The sequence below is a fragment of the Rhinopithecus bieti genome, unplaced genomic scaffold, assembly GCF_001698545.2.
Source record: "Rhinopithecus bieti isolate Rb0 unplaced genomic scaffold, ASM169854v2 scaffold_19969, whole genome shotgun sequence".
Classification (NCBI taxonomy): domain Eukaryota; kingdom Metazoa; phylum Chordata; class Mammalia; order Primates; family Cercopithecidae; genus Rhinopithecus; species Rhinopithecus bieti.
The window spans coordinates 2,556,258-2,574,644 of record NW_016810434.1 but is presented as its reverse complement, the minus strand read 5'-3'; the positions used below and the strand labels follow the sequence as shown (position 1 = coordinate 2,574,644).

Genomic DNA, 18,387 nt, shown 5'->3' with positions numbered 1-18,387 from the left:
CTGACCTCGTGATCCGTCCGTCTCGGCCTCCCAAAGTGCTGGGATTACAGGCTTGAGCCACCGCGCCCGGCCTGAGATTATATTGTATTCTTGTTACTTAGATATTACTCTTAGTCTTAACCTCCTTAATCCCAGTCCTTCCATTTTCGGTATTGGTACTTGTGGTTTTGCTGTTCACCCAAAAGTTTAATTAATTGCACATAAGCACAGAAACAAAATATTCTCTTTGGTTAGATTTTCTAGGCACTTATTTGTTCAAATTTAAATAATTATCCAAGTAATTTATACACAAGTTTTTAACAAAATCTAATAGTTCACAAAGGTTTAAAACGGTTTTCCACATTACCTCCCTTCCACTTTCAGGTCGTTTTTGCCCAGAAGCAGCTCCTGAAGCTTTGAGGCTTGATGATGTTGTCTAAAGTCTATCCAGAATATTCTTGATTATTTTGGTTATTTACTTTGTATTATTAGTTCTTACTGTTCTTACTTGCACTGCCTACTTTAACTGTTAAACCCAAGGTCATTATTGGATATTTCCGTTGAAACAGTATCAAAATATATTGGTCTGATGACTCCTTTCAAACCCACTCAGATCTCTGCAGCTGAGCTAATTTAGACCTCATAGTAATGATTGTTCTAGGCTTACCTTCATGTCATCATGTTGCCTGTTCTTAACTCTACATTTTCTAATGGCTTTTGACAATATCCTGTGAATTCTTTTTTTCTTTTAAAACTCACTGACATTCTAATCTGAATGTATATGTGCTATATAAGTAGATTAGTGAGGAAGTGATTCTTTTAATTTTGTTTTACTTCTGTATTTGCAAGTGTTCACCTCTGTTTTTTGTTGTTCTTCACAGCACACACACATCCCTAGGTTAATACCTGTCATAACAAGCAACTGTACCTCTAAGTCTGTCGCTGTTAGAAGGTAAATTTTAAAGGGTTTTCTCTTTGTTTTAAATTGTTTAAAACCAAAACAAATTCCAAATTTTCTTCCATGGATAAAATTTCATGTTTAAAATGCTTAGTATTACTTAAAATCACTGCAATAAATGACTTTGAGTTGAAGAATCAAGATGTAAATATTTTGGGAAATGAATGTGGACAACCTCTATTATGTTTCTATGTGTGTGTGTGTGTATGTGCCTGTGTGAGAGAGAGTGAGTTTGGGGGCCAGTGGCAGAAGGAGAAGGGGAGAGGACCCCCTGTACATTTTTTTCCTGTGATAATCCTCCTACCTTTGTCATTGGTCTGCCCTATTCCCTGAGTAAAGGCAGTAACTGCATGCAAGAAAAAAATACCATAAACATCAATGGCAGTAGTTTCATATTTGAAAGGTATGTGTTGTTTGCATCTTCTGTGTAGCGATTTCTGGGATTCTGAATCTTCACCGTTACTTAGTTCTGTGCAGTTGTGGGAGATATATCCAGAAGACACAGGCAGATACAACCTGGGTAACTAGCTAGGGGTTTGTTCCCAAGTCCCTGTCTTATGTGTCCTGGTGAGCTGCCCTAAACTACGTGTGAGGAGTAAAGACTGTGTTGTTTTAGCTCAGACCTGTGATTCTTGAGTGTTTTAAGAGTCTATTAAAATCTATGGACCCTCTTTCCAGCAAGTAGTAAATGTACAGAATAGTTTTGTGTAGGTTTTCAGGGAATTCATGAATACTGCTAAAGCTTTTCCAGTAGACGGTATTGGGAGTCTTATAGGATAATTGCTGGCAGGCTTGGGCAACCTCTTGGCCCCATTCCCATAGCTGTGTGTCTTGATTCTGGCCCTGTGAAAGAATCCTTCACTCTAAGATTTAGAGCCCAGATGACCTTTGCCAGCTGTTTGCCTTTTTCCCTGGGGTGTCATGTTGATCCTGCTGGGTTTCTATGGGTACAAGACCTTCTTAAGCATGCAGCAGCTCTGTATCTGTATTTGTCGTTTTAAAATTTATTTTATTATTTTTAACAAATTGGCCACAGACTGCCGTTTTAAAAATTTTTTTTCCTTTCCTTTTATTCCTTTCCCTTTTGTTCCCTTCCCCTTTTCTTTTTCTTTCCCTTCTTTTCCTTTTCTTTCCTTTTTCCTTTCCTTCCTTCCTTTCTTGCCTTTCTTCCTTTGTTGCTTTCCTTTCTTTTCTTTCTTTCACCTGGGCTGGAGTGCAGCACACTGTAACCTCAAGCTCCCGGGCTTCCAAGTAGCTGGGACTACAGGCACACACCACCATGGCCCACTAATCTTTTTTTTTTTTTTTTTTTTTTTACTGTTTTTAGAGATGAGGGTCTCATTCTGTTGCCCAAGGATGATCTCGAACTCCTGGGCTCAAGCAGTCTTCCCACCTTGATCTCCCAAAGTGCTGGGATTATAGATGTGAGCCACCATGCCCAACCTTTATTTTTTTAATTGGCAAGTAAAAATTGTGAAGACTTACGGTGTACAACATGCTGTGTTGATAATATGTATACATTTTGGAATGGTTAAATCAAGCTCTTTAACGTGTATCACCTCACATACTTACTTTTTTGTGGTAAGAACACTTGAAATCTCTCAGCAATTTTAAAGTATATAATATGTTGTTACTAACTATAGTCACCATCACTATGAAGTACAATCAATCTCTTGAACTTACTCATATCTACCTGACATTTTGCATACTTACATCTCCCCGCTCTCCCAACCCCCAGCCTCTGGGAACCACCATTCTTCTTCTGCTTCTATAAGTCCAACTTTATTTACTTTAGAGGTGGTGCTTCACTCTATCACCCAGGCTAGAGTGCGATGGCACACTCATGGCTCGCTGCAATCTCTTATTTCTGGGCTCAAGTGATCCTCCCGCCTCCGTCTCCCAAGTAGCTGAGACCATAGGTGTGTGCCACCACACCCCCAGCTAATTTTTAAATTTTTTATAGAGATAAGGTATCACCATGTTGCCCAGGCTGGTCTCAACCTCCAGAGTGCTGGGATTGCAGGTGTGAGCCATTGCACCAAGCCTGAGTCGACCTTTTTGGATTCCTCCACACATAAGTGAGGTCATGCAGTACTTGTCTTTGTATGCCTGGCTATTTCTTTTAAGGTAATATTTTCCAGGTTTATCTGTGTTGTCTTAAATGACAAGCTTTATGTTGCTGTTGTTGTTAAGACTGAGTAGATGCTGTTGTGTGTGTGTGCTGCGCCATCTTCATCTCCTCATCTGTTGAGTAGATGCTGTTGTGTGTGTGTGCTGCGCCATCTTCATCTCCTCATCTGTTGAGTAGATGCTGTTGTGTGTGTGTGCTGCGCCATCTTCATCTCCTCATCTGTTGAGTAGATGCTGTTGTGTGTGTGTGCTGCGCCATCTTCATCTCCTCATCTGTTGATGGATACTTAGGTTGATTCCCTATCTTGACTGTTGTGAATAGTCTTGCAATAATCATGAGAGTTCAGGTATCTCTTCATACTGACTGCATTTTTTTGGGATATACACCTAGTAGTTGGTTTTAGATCCATCTCATTAATAGCTACATGAAAGACAAAAAGAGAAAAGAGGAATAATCCAGCTATCTAAAATCATGAAAAAAGAAATTTATACCTTCCACTGAAAAAAATGTAACTCCATACTGTGTGACTCAAGTGTGTACCCCCGCGGAATGCAGTCTACCCTTGACCTAGGGTTCAGCTTCTCCTAGGGTTAGCATGGAGCAGCTTCAGCTCCCCCTAGAGGTGAGAATGTAAAGTCAGCACACCAGAGAGATGATTGTGAACTTCAGAACCTGACCAGCATCAGTTGAAACATTCCTCTCCCACTTACTCGTCTGACTCATTAGGTATAAGGGTACCCCTCTATAAGGTTTGGAGGATTCAGTCATTAGGTAAAACATTTAGTGAAAGCTTAATTTGTTGCAGCTGTGGCTGTTGTTATTTTCATCTTGCTGTTGTTTACATTTCGCTATTGTTAGGTTTCCAAGAGAAATTCAGAATGTGTTTTTCGTTGCGTAAGGCAAAATTTCTCCAATAGGATGACACAGATCTTTGTTGTGGAACATTGCAGGATGTTTAGGGGATTCATCATCTTGGGCTGCCATTACAAAATACTACAGACTGGATGGCTTGAACAGCAGATTTATTTCTCACAGTCTAGAGCAAGCTTATCCAACCGTGCAGCCCAGGACAACTTTGAATGCCCAACACAAATTCGTAAACTTTCTTAAAACATTATGAGATTTTTTTAAAGCTCATCTGCTATCATTAGTGTTAGTGTATTTTATTTGTGGCCCAAGACAATTATTCTTCTTTCACGGTGGCCCAGAGGAGCCAAAAGATTGGACACCCTTGGCCTAGAGGCTGGAAGTTCAAAATCAGCACGCCAGCAAGGTCAGATTCTGGTGAGGACTCTCATCCTGGCCTGTAGACCAGTGTTCTCCTGTGTCCTCACATGGCAGAGAGGCATAGCAGGGTGGGAGGGAGGAGAGAGCAAGCTACCTGTTATCTCTTCCTATAAGGACACTAATCTCATAATGAGGGCCCCATTATCATGCCTCGTCTAAACCTCATCACTTCCCAAAGGTCCCATCTCCAAATAACCATCACATTGAGAGTAAGGACTTCAACATATTAATTTGGTGGGGCAGGGAGATAAAATTCACTTCATAACATTTAGCATTTCTGGCCTTTGACACTAAATATGAGTAGCACCCCACAGTCATTGTGACAATAGAAATGCCGCCACCCTCACCAGTTTCTGAACCACACACTCAGATTGTTGTTTCTGTATTTAGCCAGTGGGTGTCAGTCAGAACTGTGTGTCTTAATGCTGAGAGAAGTAATAGGGACCGTCTTGCCCAGTCCCTCTGCCCTCTGCCCTCAGAAAGGGAGAGGGAGCTCAAGAGTGCGGTGTAAGCAAAGCAGTGCACCTTCTGTTACATATACAGCCTGTACTCAGCTTGGCTTTGTAGCATTGGTAACAAATGGATTACACACACTCTGACATTATCATATATATTGTGGAATTAGGAGTTCAGATACAGCAGTGATTAAAGCTTGCTGATGTTTTCCCAAGAAGCTTCATAGATGGGTTAAAAATGAGCCACATTTTGAAAGATGAGTAGGAATAAGTGCAGTAAAGAGCCAAGAAAACCCAGACTGGGAAATGCCACAGGCAAAAAGGTGAAAGTAGAATAAACGTGGTCTAGATTGGGGCAGGAATAGGGAAGGTGATGGTGAGGAATGGGTGTGTGTAGTTGGTGTCTTATCCTTCGAAAAGACTTGCTCTACCCCTCTGGCCCCACCACTGCCAGCCCTAGGACCAAGCTGCATGGCTCTCCTGTGAGCTGCTGGAGCCCCTTGCATTCTAGCAATGTGACTGTCTCTTTTGTTCTGTGGGCTGTGTCTTGGTTATCATTGGATCTCCAGCATCTGACATACGGTAAAGGGTTAGTAAATAATTATTTTTATTTATTTATTTTTGAAACAGGGTCTGACTTGGTTGCCTAAACTGGAATGCAGTGGTGCAATCATAGTTCACTGCAGTCTCAAACTTCTGGGCCCAAGCAATCCACCCACCTCAGCTTCCTAAATAGCTAGGACTTTATTAGTGCATGCCACCATGCCCAACTAATTTTTTTTTTTTTTTGAGACAGAGTCTCGCTCTGTCACCCAGGCTGGAGTGCAGTGGTGCAATCTCGGCTCACTGCAAGCTCTGCCTCCTGGGTTCACGCCACTCGCCTGCCTCAGCCTCCTGAGTAGCTGGGACTATAGGCGCCCGCCACCACACCCGGCTAATTTTTTGTATTTTTAGTAGAGATGGGGTTTCACTGTGTCAGCCAGGATGGTCTTGATCTCCTGACCTCATGATCTGCCCACCTCAGCCTCCCAAAGCGCTTGGATTATAGGCATGAACCACCGCACCTGGCCCAACTAATTAAAAAAAAAAAATTTTTGTCTCGCTTTATTGCCTAGGCTGGTCTCAAACGCCTGGCTTCAAGTGATCCTCCTGTCTTGCCCTCCCAAAGTGCTGGGATTACAGACATGAGCTGCTGCTCCCAGCCTTGATGTATAGAATGATTGTGTATGGATTATAAGTTGTGAATTGGGAAGATTGTAGGAAAGAAAGACTGGTCATTTCTTTAGAGAAAGATTTTACTTCTGATTGTGTGTTCTTGAATGGGTTCCTAGGACTATTAGGATTTATTCATACAAAAATAGAAATGCTAGACTTAGGAAAAAGAAAATTTTATTTGTTTGTTTGTTTTGTTTATTTGACAGAGTTTTGCTCTGTTGCCCAGGCTGGAGTGCAGTGACACGATCTCGGCTCACTGCAACCTCTACCTCCCGGGTTCAAGTGATTCTCCTGTCTCAGCCTCCCAAGTAGCTGGGATTACAGGTGCCCGCCACCATGCCAGGCTAATTTTTGTATTTTAGTAGAGACGGGGTTTCACCATGTTGGCCAGGCTGGTCTTGAACTCCTGACCTCAAGTGATCCGCCCACCTTGGCCTCCCAAAGTGCTGGAATTACAGGCATGAGCCTCTGTGCCCAGCCAGAAAAAGAAAATTTTGTAGAGGTAGAACCTGAAGTGGTGATGTAATCTAAATTGTTTTTGTGCACAAATCAGACCAAGAAAAATCATAAAAGTGAAAAGGCTTACAGAAGAATGCTGAAAGGTTGGTCAGAGGAAAGCACAGTAGTTGGAGAAAATTCATTGTAAGCACTACTTAGGGCCTTCTTAGCGTGAAAATATAGAGAGCACTTAGTTTCTCAAGGTACTTTTAACTTTTTTTGTGCAAAGCATTTTCTGAAATTAATGCAAAGACCTGATTCTGTCGTGTTTGTTGATCTTCTGTGCATGTGTACATTTTCTATTAACATATTACTTAGGATAGTATAAAAACAAATGACAGTGGTAAGTCCTTTTAGTGATGTTGCCATAAAGTGCAAGCTTCTGATTGGACAGAAACACTTGGATCCTGTCCCTGTATCCCTGTGGTACCAGTAGGTGCTTCATTACTTTGATTTGCTTTGGTTTTTAGTCAGTTCTGATTCATTCTTTATGTTCCGTTTTTCTAATCATAAAATCAGAAGAAATTTGCTAATTATAAAAGCAGTATTGGGTCACTTAAGAAAATGCTGTTTCATTTTCAGTAAAATATATATTAAGTTGTGTATTTCTTAATACTTTTAGGCGCTGTTTTGAATTTTTAGATTTGCTTTTACAAGAATGGCAGACACATTCACTAGAACGGTGAGCATCTGATTTGAAACCATTTTTCCCTCTGATTTGAATCTTGAGAGTGAATGCTTTGGTGAGTGGTCCAGCTGGCTTTCTGTAAGAATGGAGGAATAGATGCGTTTGTTTTCATGACTACGTCTGTTGTTTTACTGATGTTGGTCACATAATATTCGCAGACACTTTTAGTGAATTTCACTGGTTGAAATACTGTGTCCATGTGCATTCTGACAGCTGCAGAGCCAGTATAAACTCTGACTGACTCTGGCCCTGCTGCTTGACATCCCTTTCAGTTCCCATGAGGTGACTGTTTAAAGTTGCTGTTAGTAGACAAGTTGTAGCTGTTAGGTCCTTCAGGGAATTTCACTCATTTGAAAGTTTTCTTTTTCTCCCTCTGTATTTGGTGTAGACAGCCTATTAAATATTAAGGTCATTATCTCACAATTTCCATAGAAACTAGTTCTGATATGAAAACACAAGATTTTGTTTTGGGGTTCATAAAAGATTGAGCTGTAAGTGCAAATTTAAAAAAAATCAGCTTTTGTTTTTTAAAAAACATCCCACAAGAGAACAGAGTTATGAAAGTCTTTAGGTATGGGTGGGTTGGAGTGGAGCTTGGGTGTCGGACTGTAGGAGTGCTCTGCTTTGCCTAGCCACCTGGGAATTGACCAGCCTTGGCACAGAGACTCCCAGCTCCATGTTGCCATTTGGAAGTTATTTCTCCCACCTGGTTTCATCTGCATTAAACCATACATTTATGATTGTTACTGCTTTCTTTTCTAAATATCTAGACACATATCAGTATTAGCTGAAACAATAAAGAAGGGAATACATGATGCTGATTCCGAAGCAAGAATAGAAGCCAGAAAGTAAGTTTTACTGTACACCACTTTTAAATTAACTATTTTAAATTAACTATTAACTATTTCTGTATTTCACATGAATTATATGGATTGCCTTATTAAAAACTTGTTAAGTTACTTGAACATATTTGTTAACCATGAATTTTAAACATGACCCCCAATAGGCCATTCTGGAATATTTCTGTCTTTTTTTATAACGTCACTCAACCTTGTGAATAAACAGGACTGAGGGAGACAAGAGAATGCTCATTTTTACATTCATCACAAATTATCACATAGCTCTGGAAGGCACTTGTATACATACTCAATGTATTCATTTATTCATTAAGCCATATTATAATCCAAAGCTGCTTTAATGATTTACCATGAAAAATCATGGCCACAGGAAATTCTCTCCCTGCAGTCACTTCTTTGCAAGCATCTGTGATTCCTTGGTGTGAATCATATTAAGGGGATTTGAATTGACCTAATGCCTGGGATTATCACAGTGATAACTTGCTATTTCTGTCTCACAAATGAGGTACTTTTGCCATTAGAACTGTTTCCTCCAATCATGTGGGCATGGCCTCTGTATTTGTTACCTCCTTGGAAATTTTTTTTTTTTTTGAGATGGAGTCTCACTTTGTCAGCCAGGCTGGAGTGCAGTGACACAATCTCGGCTCACTACAAGCTCTGCCTCCTGGGTTCTCGCCATTCTCCTACCTTAGCCTCCCGAGTAGCTGGGACTACAGGTGCCCGCCACCACGCCTGGCCAAGTTTTTGTATTTTTAGTAGAGTCATGGTTTCACCATGTTAGCCAGGATGGTCTCAATCTCCTGATCTCATGATCTGCCCACCTTGGCCTCCCAAAGTGCTGGGATTACAGGTGTGAGCCTCTGCGTCCGGCCTTGGAAATAATTTCTGCTACTGTGACTGTAAATACCAGAAGTTTGATATTAAGACATTCTCTCCTGGGCAGTGCATTGATAACTGCTGCCAATGTTGCATCTGTGATTTTTTTTGAATTTACTCTCATAGTTGACCAACTCTCCTAATTGATACATGCTAAAATCTAATCTGCAACATTATGGTTTTACTTAGCTGCATTGATACATCCTGATCTAGTACTTGTTGCTCTTTGACTGCCTTCACAGTTAAATTATATTTCACTTGTTTCTGAGCTTATTATAACTATGCAGTGTTCATGCCAATTTTTTCTTGGCTGGTTTCTACCAAAATAAGTGACATAATTAGTCGTTGCTGAAAACTATTAGGAATGGATTTGTTAATGATCTGTTTATGCTGTTTTTATCCTTGTATTGGACCCTTCCCATCCCCAGCCCATTTTTTCTTGGTCTTTAGTCATAATGTGATACCGATTTCAAGTGGCTCTGAATATTTTAAAATTTTTCTTTTGCACATGTCACCTAAGGCAGTTTTAAATACTTTATATCAAGAGATGTGTAATTGAATTTATAATAGCTGCCATTTTAATGAGCCTGTCCTGTGTTCTAGGTATAGTCCTAGATGTTTAGCTGCACCTTCCCTAAGATTCCCCAGTTTTGCAAGTTAGACTCTTTAATTCCCATGTTATAAATGAGGCTGACGTTGAGAGAGGGTAAGTGACTTGCCCATTGTCTAAAAGACAGTAAAATTGTGAGGCCGGGATTCGTACCAGGTCTCCTTTGTTCACCCTCTCCTGCTACTATTAGCAGCTAAACTGAGGCTTCCAGTCCTTGAAAATCCTCTGTGGTGTACTCCAGAGTTCAGCGAAAGACCTGTTTGGATCCTTGGATTAGACCAGGATTTTGTGTGTTTCCTCCAGATGTTACTGGGGTTTCCACAGTCACTTCAGCAGAGAAGCAGAGCACTTATACCACACCTTGGAGTCCTCCTACCAGAAAGCCCTGCAGTCCCACCTGAAGAACTCAGACAGCATAGTGTCTCTGCCTCAGTCAGACCGCTCGTCTTCCAGCTCTCAAGAGAGTCTAAAGTAAGGGATTCATCTTTGCTTATCATTCATCTGAGAATTTGTGTTTAAAAGTTTGTCGCATGAAAACACAAATTCTAGCTATGTTTTTACATGTGTGCTTGTTACAACACCCCCTTACTTCAGGTAGATCCTGGTGCAAAGTAAGATACCACCACGGAGTGGTAAGAAATAGGTTGCTTTGGTCTCTACCATACTGTTTTTCAGTTAAATTTATATGGCAGTCCTAGAATACAGTTTAGAATAACATAAATGAATTGTGGAGTAGTGTGAACTGTACACACCAGTGCTTCAGAGTGAGTCTTCTCAGGGGATGCAAGTGTGAACCTGGAGACAAGTTTGGAAATGGAGGGCAGTCAAACTCTGCGACTTAATATATTGTCAGCTCTGCTCTGTGTTCTGTGTTTCTAATTTCTGTCTGTAGTGACTGTTTCACTCTCTGTGTTTGAAATAATTCTTCATTGTAATAATTTCCTGTTGTAGTTTGTATTTGTATTAATTCGGATAAAGTACATGTAATAAATAGTATACATTTTTACTTTTAGTCGTCCGCTGTCTGCCAAAAGAAGTCCTACTGGAAGTACCACATCTAGAGGTGAGACTGACAGCCGCGGAGAAGGCCTGTTCTCGGCTCTGGTGGTCTGTACTTGCAGCTGTGAGAGGCTGCCCAGGCACGGGAGGCCGGCAGCCTGCTCTCAGTTCCTTCATAGGCTTGAATGTAGCCTGCTCTGCCCTGCTCTGACTCTCCAGCAGAGCTCCGCGTTGTCAGGGCCACTCGCTGCTGAGGACAACATTGACGGGGTGACTTAGGAATGGAGCTCTGTGACCTTTTCTCCCCACCTCCCCTGCATGTTGACACTGCCACAAACTGCACCTCCTGTCTCTGATCCTTTGATGAGACAGTGAAGACATCTTGGTGGCATTTTGAGCAGCAGCAGCAGTGTGGTGGTGGTTAGTGGTGGGAGAGTGGCATGTTCCAGAAAGAGGAGGGTGTCTAGGAAAGAGGGCGTGGCACAGTTATGTCATTTCATGAGGAGACTCCATAGACGTGAGCATTTTTTCCGTATCTCACTTCTTCATAGCAAGCAGAAACATGGTCCATTTCTTTGGGGTTTATAGTCTTCAATTACAAGAGAACAAATGTAATTAATACATTACAGTTGAGGTCACTTTTAGTTTCCTTCAGCATTGAACTCTCTTCTGGGACCAGGAAAAACTGTTGGTCAGTTTTTTATGCTCCAACATTTGTTAAAACATGGTATTTGTTTTCAGGAAAGCAAAACAACATCAAATTTTAGCAGTGTATTTTCAAAATTCTATGTAGTCCTTATTCATATTTCCTCCTTTATCACTAAAGCTTCTACAGTTAGTACCAAATCTGTGTCAACGACTGGGTCCCTCCAGCGATCTCGAAGTGATATTGATGTGAACGCAGCAGCCAGTGCCAAATCCAAAGTCTCATCTGCGGGCACGACGCCTTTCAGCTCTGCAGCGGCTTTGCCTCCAGGGTCATACGCATCCTTAGGTAACCACACCACTGTCACCCTTTCCCTCCTGCACTGCTCTGCAAGAGATGACTCTTACCTCTTAGCAAAATGCAAAAACCCATGATTGAGGCAAGTCTCACTGTGGCAGGGCTACTGTTTAAATCTAAGTAGCTTTGTGCACTTGCTGCTGATCAGCCAGTTACCCTTGTTGAGTGTCCCTTTCTTTGGTGCATCATCTGTTTTAGTGATGAGTAAGTACACAGTACATGCGTGCTCGGAGGGTGGGTGGCACTGAGCACATCCTTTCCTCAACTCTTCCTCCTCCTCCATGGCAAGCCCAGCCACCTCCCATATTGTCAAAGCTAAGTTTTTTCCCCTTCTAACACTGGTGGGAGCAGAGCCAGCAGGTTCAGTGAGGGATTCACCAAAGGTAGTGTAGTTAGGTATTTCACAATTTGAGAATATAACCAGAGCTGGCAGGGATCATCGGATTGGGTTGTGGGGAGTGGCAGGAGGAATCTGAAGGAATGTGATGAGCTCATGAATCAGCATAATCATGTCTGTGCAAACGAGTGTTGTCCTTCCATGTGTCACCTTGGGAGGAGCATGCCTTCTGAGGATTGCCCAAAAAAGTTTTAAAAAATTCCTTTCAAAATTTTACTGTCTCACATAGTGACAAATCAGCTACTTATATTTTCAGCAAATGCTTAACACGTACTAAGTGTCAGGCTAATTGTTTGTTTCGTTTTGTTTTTGTAAGAGCTAATTCATTCAAAGCCAAAATCTGAGGACTTAGCTGGATTGGTTCTAGTTTAGATTTTATGGAAATGAACAAAATTTAAACTTCCTGAAATATTGAGGTGGAGTTACTCATGTAGCTTTCAAACACATTCCAGAGTCAGTTCTAAAACTAATGTTCGGAAAATGTTTTCAACATCGGAAGCACAGTGAACAAATAGCATTCAGAGAAGACTTTAGGGTCTGCCATTTATTAGCTCTGTGACCTGGGGCAGGCCATGGAATCTGTAAGTCTGTTTTCCATACCTGCAGATTACTTGTAATAATAGCCACCTATATGAGGCAAAACAAAATTATATAAAGGTTCTTTTTAAACTATTGCCCTGTAAGGTGGAAGAAAGTGTGATTGTGATAGGAACATTATTAATTTGAAAGACACGTGTTCTGGAACATCTACTCAGTCAGTCTTGTTTTTATGGAAATACCTCATACACACATGACAATTGAGAAGAAACAATGTCATTAAGAACTCTCTTTTTTAAATCGTTTTAACTATTCCAACATTATGTAGGAGTGTTGTCCATATGTAACCACTGAGAAAAGGAGAAGTAACAACTCTTCCCTCCTACACTGAATTAGTTCTGTTAATTTTAGTTTAGTTTTTCAGTACTTACCTATGCTTTAGTATATTAGATCCACCTTTAGTATTTGTAATTAGTGTTTGTTTCATTGCTGGAAAAGTGAGTAAAATCAGCCATTAGAGTACTCAGTATTTTGTTTTTCTGTCTGTATTTGGAGTGTTTGAATATGACTGGTATAGACTTCCCCCAGTGCTAGTAAAAGCCCTCACATCTTTTGGTATGAGAATATGGAACTGACCCTTCAGAAGCACTGATGGTAAGTTTTCAGTCAAGTATTAACCTCTTCAAAGAACGAGACTGGAGTATTCAAATTCTCTGTTTCCTGAGAATTCTACCTCAATTTCCCTTATTTTGTCCCCAAACAAAAACACCAAAAAATTGAAATATAACACAATCCTAGTGAGAATTTGTTACAGTTGCTACTTAGGTTGACACAAAATATAACACAATCCTAGTGAGAATTTGTTACAGTTGCTACTTAGGTTGACACATGACATCTTTGCAAAAGTGTAGCATTAAAGCTGATGATCCTTTTCCAAACTTCTAGAGTCCAGACACATGAGGGAAGACATGGAGTACATAGGCCTGGACTCAGGTACCATGCTCGACAGCTTTCGCTGCTGGACGTGTAGTTGGGATAGGCATTGCTAGAGCAAGCTTCTCTGAGCTTCTTACTTGGCTCTGCCCTTTGGGTAACTCTTTAGTATTTTATCTTCTAGTTCCTCCTCTCTGCCCTGTTCTGCTGGTACTTTCTTCCAAGAAAAAGGAACTCTTAAGAGGATTAGAGTTGGCTAAAACAAAAACCAATCTTTCTTTCAACTGTGGCACTACCCTGGGCTGCCCTTCTGTGTTTTATTTTCCAAAGGCAAAAAAACCGTTATGCTATGTCAAGCTAATTTCAGTACAAGGCACACTTACTTGCTTCAGACTCTGCTTTGCTGTTGAACTTGTTTCCCTTTTAATTTTGTTTTAAATTGTACTTTTGCTTTTTTAGTAGCTAATAACGTTTGGCTTTTTAATTTTTTGAATGTTACTAACTGTTCCCTGTTATCCCTTTCCTTGTTTTAATTTGCTTAAAGATGGTACTGCCACTAAAGCGGAGGGTAAGCGGTTTCTTTCTGTGATCGAGGTGTGTCTCGCTTTCTCTGGTCCTCTGTTCTCACCGAGTGTTGCCCAGTACCCACGTGTCCTCACCAAGGTCCCTGCATGAGATGTTGCACGCTCTTCCTCCTCCTCTCTTTTCATTCTGTCTCCATTGGGTTTTTGCCCTACCTCTACCTGAGTTCTCCTTCCCTTTCTTGTTCAGTCTTTGTTCTTGTGAATTTCAGCACTAAAGTATGCTGTGCGTGGTTTTTCCTGCTGAGTCCACACTCTGGGGAGGAGCATCGATGTCACACTGTGTGCTGCTGTCCTCATGGACTGCCTGTCTTGGGTTTTATTACTCCTGAAGCACTACCTTAGCTTTTGTTTCCTTTTCTTTCCTTTTGTGCTTTTGTGGGCCTCTCAGGATTTGCCTTTCCTGTTTTGAAAGTAAATTTCAATGTCAATTATTCAGACTAAAGGCTGGTAAACGTTTTCTAACAGGTAATTTAAAGAAATTAAAAAAAATTTTTTTTTCTCTCCTCTAAAGGTACTACTGACTTACATGATGCTATTTTTTATTTGTCTTACGGACACACACCCCATTCATTTATTTACTCTCATTCATCCCCTCATCAACCATGTATTAAATGCCTTCCATGTGCCGTGTTCTGTACTACACACCGAGGATATAACAATGCTGAAAGAAATAGGCATATCCAAATCCACTTTATTTTCTTTTTTATGCCATTCTCAAGAAAGCTCTTCCTATTTTTGTATTACCTTTAGAATTTTAGACATAGTTGTTTTAGTCTCTGCAGGTTTTTGATAAGTGCATATAAGACAATATTATTCCTTTGCTAGATGGAACGCATGATAATACTTTAAGTAATTGAAATTTAGAGGAAGAGTCTCTGCCTAAATAGAGGCTTAGACCCACCAACCTTCAGGATAATTACTTAACAATTAGGAAGAGCTAGTTCATTTTCGTATATTATTTAGTCGCCCTAAAGGGCTAGCATGCAAAGTTGGCTGGGTTTAGCTTGCTGTGTGCAGCTCAGTTCCTGTAATCCATGTGTTACTTTCTAAGGGACTCATAAAGGAAAGATAGGAATGGATTTTTTTTCTTTTTAAAGGTGAACATGGTCCCAAGATCAGTCTTTCTTAAATTTATCACATCGTGAGAATTACTTGGATACTTACTAAAAATATACTCTTAGCTCCTTCCCCCTGAAGATGCCGATTAAGTTTGGAAGGAACCAGAGAATCTGAATTTCTACTCAGCCTCATTGGTGGTTCTTAGGGTTGGACAAGTTTGTAAAACAAAAAATTTCCAGAATTAAAATAAAGACAAGAAACCTCTGTCCTGATGAGCACGTCATGTCTGACAGCAGAAGGCAGAGGCTGGTGTGATTGAAAAGCTGGTTGATAATTTTCTTTGTTTCTTAAGCTGATATGGATAATTTTATGTTTCTCCTCCCCAAAGAAACAATCCTGAGTGTTTTCTCAGCCTTGCTGGGAGGGGAGAAGGAGAGTGGAAGAGAATAATGTAGATGAAATGGAAAGCAAAGACATTACGTGGGAAATTATATGTTTTTCCAGAATGTCCTGATTTCTATGCCTATGTAACAGAATTGAAATCAGCCTGTTGTTCCACCCACCCCTAGGATTTTTAACCTTTTTTTTTTTTTTTTTTTTTTCCATCAGTTCCACAGTCCTGAGTAAGGTCGGAATTGCCCTCTCAATTATTGTACAGGAGACTAACTCTCTGGTTTTCCTTCTGCTGGGAGAAATTGCTTTTATAGAGAGCTCAGACTCCGACAATAGAGACCCTTGCTGAAGAAGCACAGGGAGTGTCAGTATTTGTGTACAGGGGCTGCACAGGCTGTGGCAACACCTGGCTAGTCAAAGCCTGGAAAGACCTGTGAGTTTGAACACTTCTAGGTTGTCATTGTTCTGTTGGTTTCAGCAGTGAGACTGAGAGAGCCTGTTCTGTTTAGAAAAGCCACAGTGGTTTTTTAGGTAAAGTCTGCAGGAAATGTCACTTGGTGCCTTTTCAATATGAGTTTTCCACCTGCATTTTGGAACCATTATGGGCCTTTTAAAATTTATTAATAAGTCTCTTAAATATTTTATAATCTAGCTTATGAGACAAGATGATTTTAAAACAGTTGTATGCTCTAAATTAAAAATTTACAGGGTGGGTGCAGTGGCTCACCCCTGTAATCCCAGCAGTTTGGGAGGTCAAGCAGGTGGATCACCTGAGATCAGGAGTTCGAGACCAGCTTGACCAACATGGTGAAACCCGGTCTCTACTAAGAATACAAAAATTAGCCAGATGTGGTGGCATGAGCCTCTAGTCCCAGCTACTCAAAAGGCTGAAACAGGCCAGGCACAGTGGCTCATGCCTGTAATCCCAGGACTTTGGGAGGCCGAGGCGGGTGGATCAGAAGGTCAGGAGATCGAGACCATCCTGACTAACACGGTGAAACCCTGTCTCTACTAAAAATACAAAAAATAAGCCAGGCATGGTGGCGGGCACCTGTAGTCCCAGCTACTAGGGAGGCTGAGGCAGGAGCATGACGTGAACCCCGGAGGCGGAGCTTGCAGTGAGACTGGATTATGCCACTGCCCTCCAGCCTGGGGGACAGAGCCAGACTCTGTCTCAAAACAAAACAGATCAAAAGGCTGAAACAGGAGAATTGCTTGAACCCAGGAGGCGGAGGTTGCAGTGAGTGGAGATCATGCCACCGCACTCCAGCCTGGGCAACGGAGCAAGACTGCGTCTCAAAAAACAAGAAAGAAATTTAGGCAGTACATTTGAGTTTATTGGCAATTTTATTGCTATAGTAATTGAGAAAAATATATATGCCTTAGGAGCTATTCATTGTCCACATCAAGGAGTCCTAACACTTATGGCTAATTAGAAAAATACTTTTTGTAAAGAACAAAAAACTCAACTTTTGGATGAAAGTTTATTTCTAGGTTATTGTCTTCAGTATATTATGTTCAGTAATTTTGGAGATTTTGATGAGGGAAACATAATGTCTTTTATGTTGCACATGAGGAAGTTTATGATTAGATTGTCATATGGTAAATGAATGCATTCTCATACTTTTAAAAAACCTATTACGCTTAGGAAAAGCATTCATATTTTTCCCCAAATAAGTAACTTTAAATGAAAAGTTACAGTGCTTGGAATGGCCTGTGGGACTGACAACCATTGTTTTGGGGAATAATCATGTTTATTAAAATGTTGTCAAAAGCCATATCAACTTAACTTTCGGTGATTTTAATTAAGATTACACAATAAAACCATATAGCCTTGTCTTCAGGAAAAGAACTTAGATTTTAGTACAATTTTACTGGGAAATATTGAAGTAAAAGGGTGTTAAGCCTCTTTTAAATTTTAAAATATGAAGGATTTTTTTTTTTTTAAGGCAGGGTCTCATCTGTCACCCAGGCTCTGGAGTGCAGTGGTGCTATCACAGTTCGCTGCACCCTTGACCTGCCAGGCTCAAGTGATCCTCCTGCCTCAGCTCCCTACCCTGCCCGTCAGTGGTGGGGAGCTGGGACTACAGGCGTGCACCACCACACCTGCCTGGCTAATGTTTTAATTCTTTTGTACAGATGGGGTCTCCCTATGTTGCCTAGTCTGGTCTTAAACTCCTGGACTCAAGTCATCCTCCTGCCTCAACCTCCCAAAGTGCTGGGATTACAGGTGCAAGCCACCATGCCTGGCAGGAAATTATTCTTTTGGGGAGAATAGTCATAGGTAGCGAAATTTAGAAATGATCGAGTTCCTCGGTTTTGGTTCTATGAAAGATGTCAGTGTATGAGTAAAGGCTGGTTTAATTATGCCCCCAAACAGTGAAGTGTACAACAGATGGGTATGCCAACACGTCCCAGTGTGATGAGAATGGAGACTTACTTTGAAGACCTTTTAATTTTATAATCTGTAATCTGGGAATTTGCTGAAAAATTTGAAACATGTAGAGAACAGAAAACCCTAGTGACATGAAGCTATTTAGTGGTTTTCATTTGCCTAACAAGGAAATAGGGAAACTAGGCCCACAAACTACACTTGGTACACAGGCTGAATTTCTCCCGGTTTGGAGTCTTTTCTAGAAGGAATGGCAATGTGAGTGAAAAAGAATCCTTAGGAGCAGTATTTAAAAGTCATGAGATGAATGATCTTTCTTTATTCCATGAAAGTTGAAGGCTTTGGGAGCCGCTGTGGCTCAGGCGGGTTGCCCTGGCGCTCGAGGAGGTGAGGCTACACGTTCGAGGCCAACCTGGTCAACACTGATTAAAAAAAAAAAGAAAAGAAAAGAAAGTCGAAGGCTTTGCGCTCCTCTTACAAGTCTTTGTTTTCCTCTGAGTCTGGCTTTGCTCTGGTTAGGTTTGTTTGTTGGTGTG

General features: G+C 40.9%; 1 protein-coding gene across 18 annotated transcripts in view; it reads left to right on the top strand.

The window, feature by feature from the left end:
* CLASP1 (cytoplasmic linker associated protein 1) overlaps positions 1 to 18,387 on the top strand; it is a 312,807-nt gene that overhangs the window by 195,051 nt on the left and 99,369 nt on the right. For 9 of the 18 annotated variants that reach the window (XM_017891964.1, XM_017891959.1, XM_017891970.1 and 6 more), the window contains exons 14-20: positions 861 to 931; positions 7,146 to 7,205; positions 7,982 to 8,059; positions 9,858 to 10,025; positions 10,568 to 10,617; positions 11,380 to 11,547; positions 13,436 to 13,483. In XM_017891964.1, the coding sequence (XP_017747453.1) occupies positions 861 to 931; positions 7,146 to 7,205; positions 7,982 to 8,059; positions 9,858 to 10,025; positions 10,568 to 10,617; positions 11,380 to 11,547; positions 13,436 to 13,483 (643 nt within the window). Of the gene's footprint in view, positions 1 to 860; positions 932 to 7,145; positions 7,206 to 7,981; positions 8,060 to 9,857; positions 10,026 to 10,567; positions 10,618 to 11,379; positions 11,548 to 13,435; positions 13,484 to 13,967; positions 13,992 to 18,387 lie in introns of all 18 variants that reach the window. The other 9 variants (XM_017891966.1, XM_017891965.1, XM_017891961.1 and 6 more) reach the window with 2 other exon arrangements.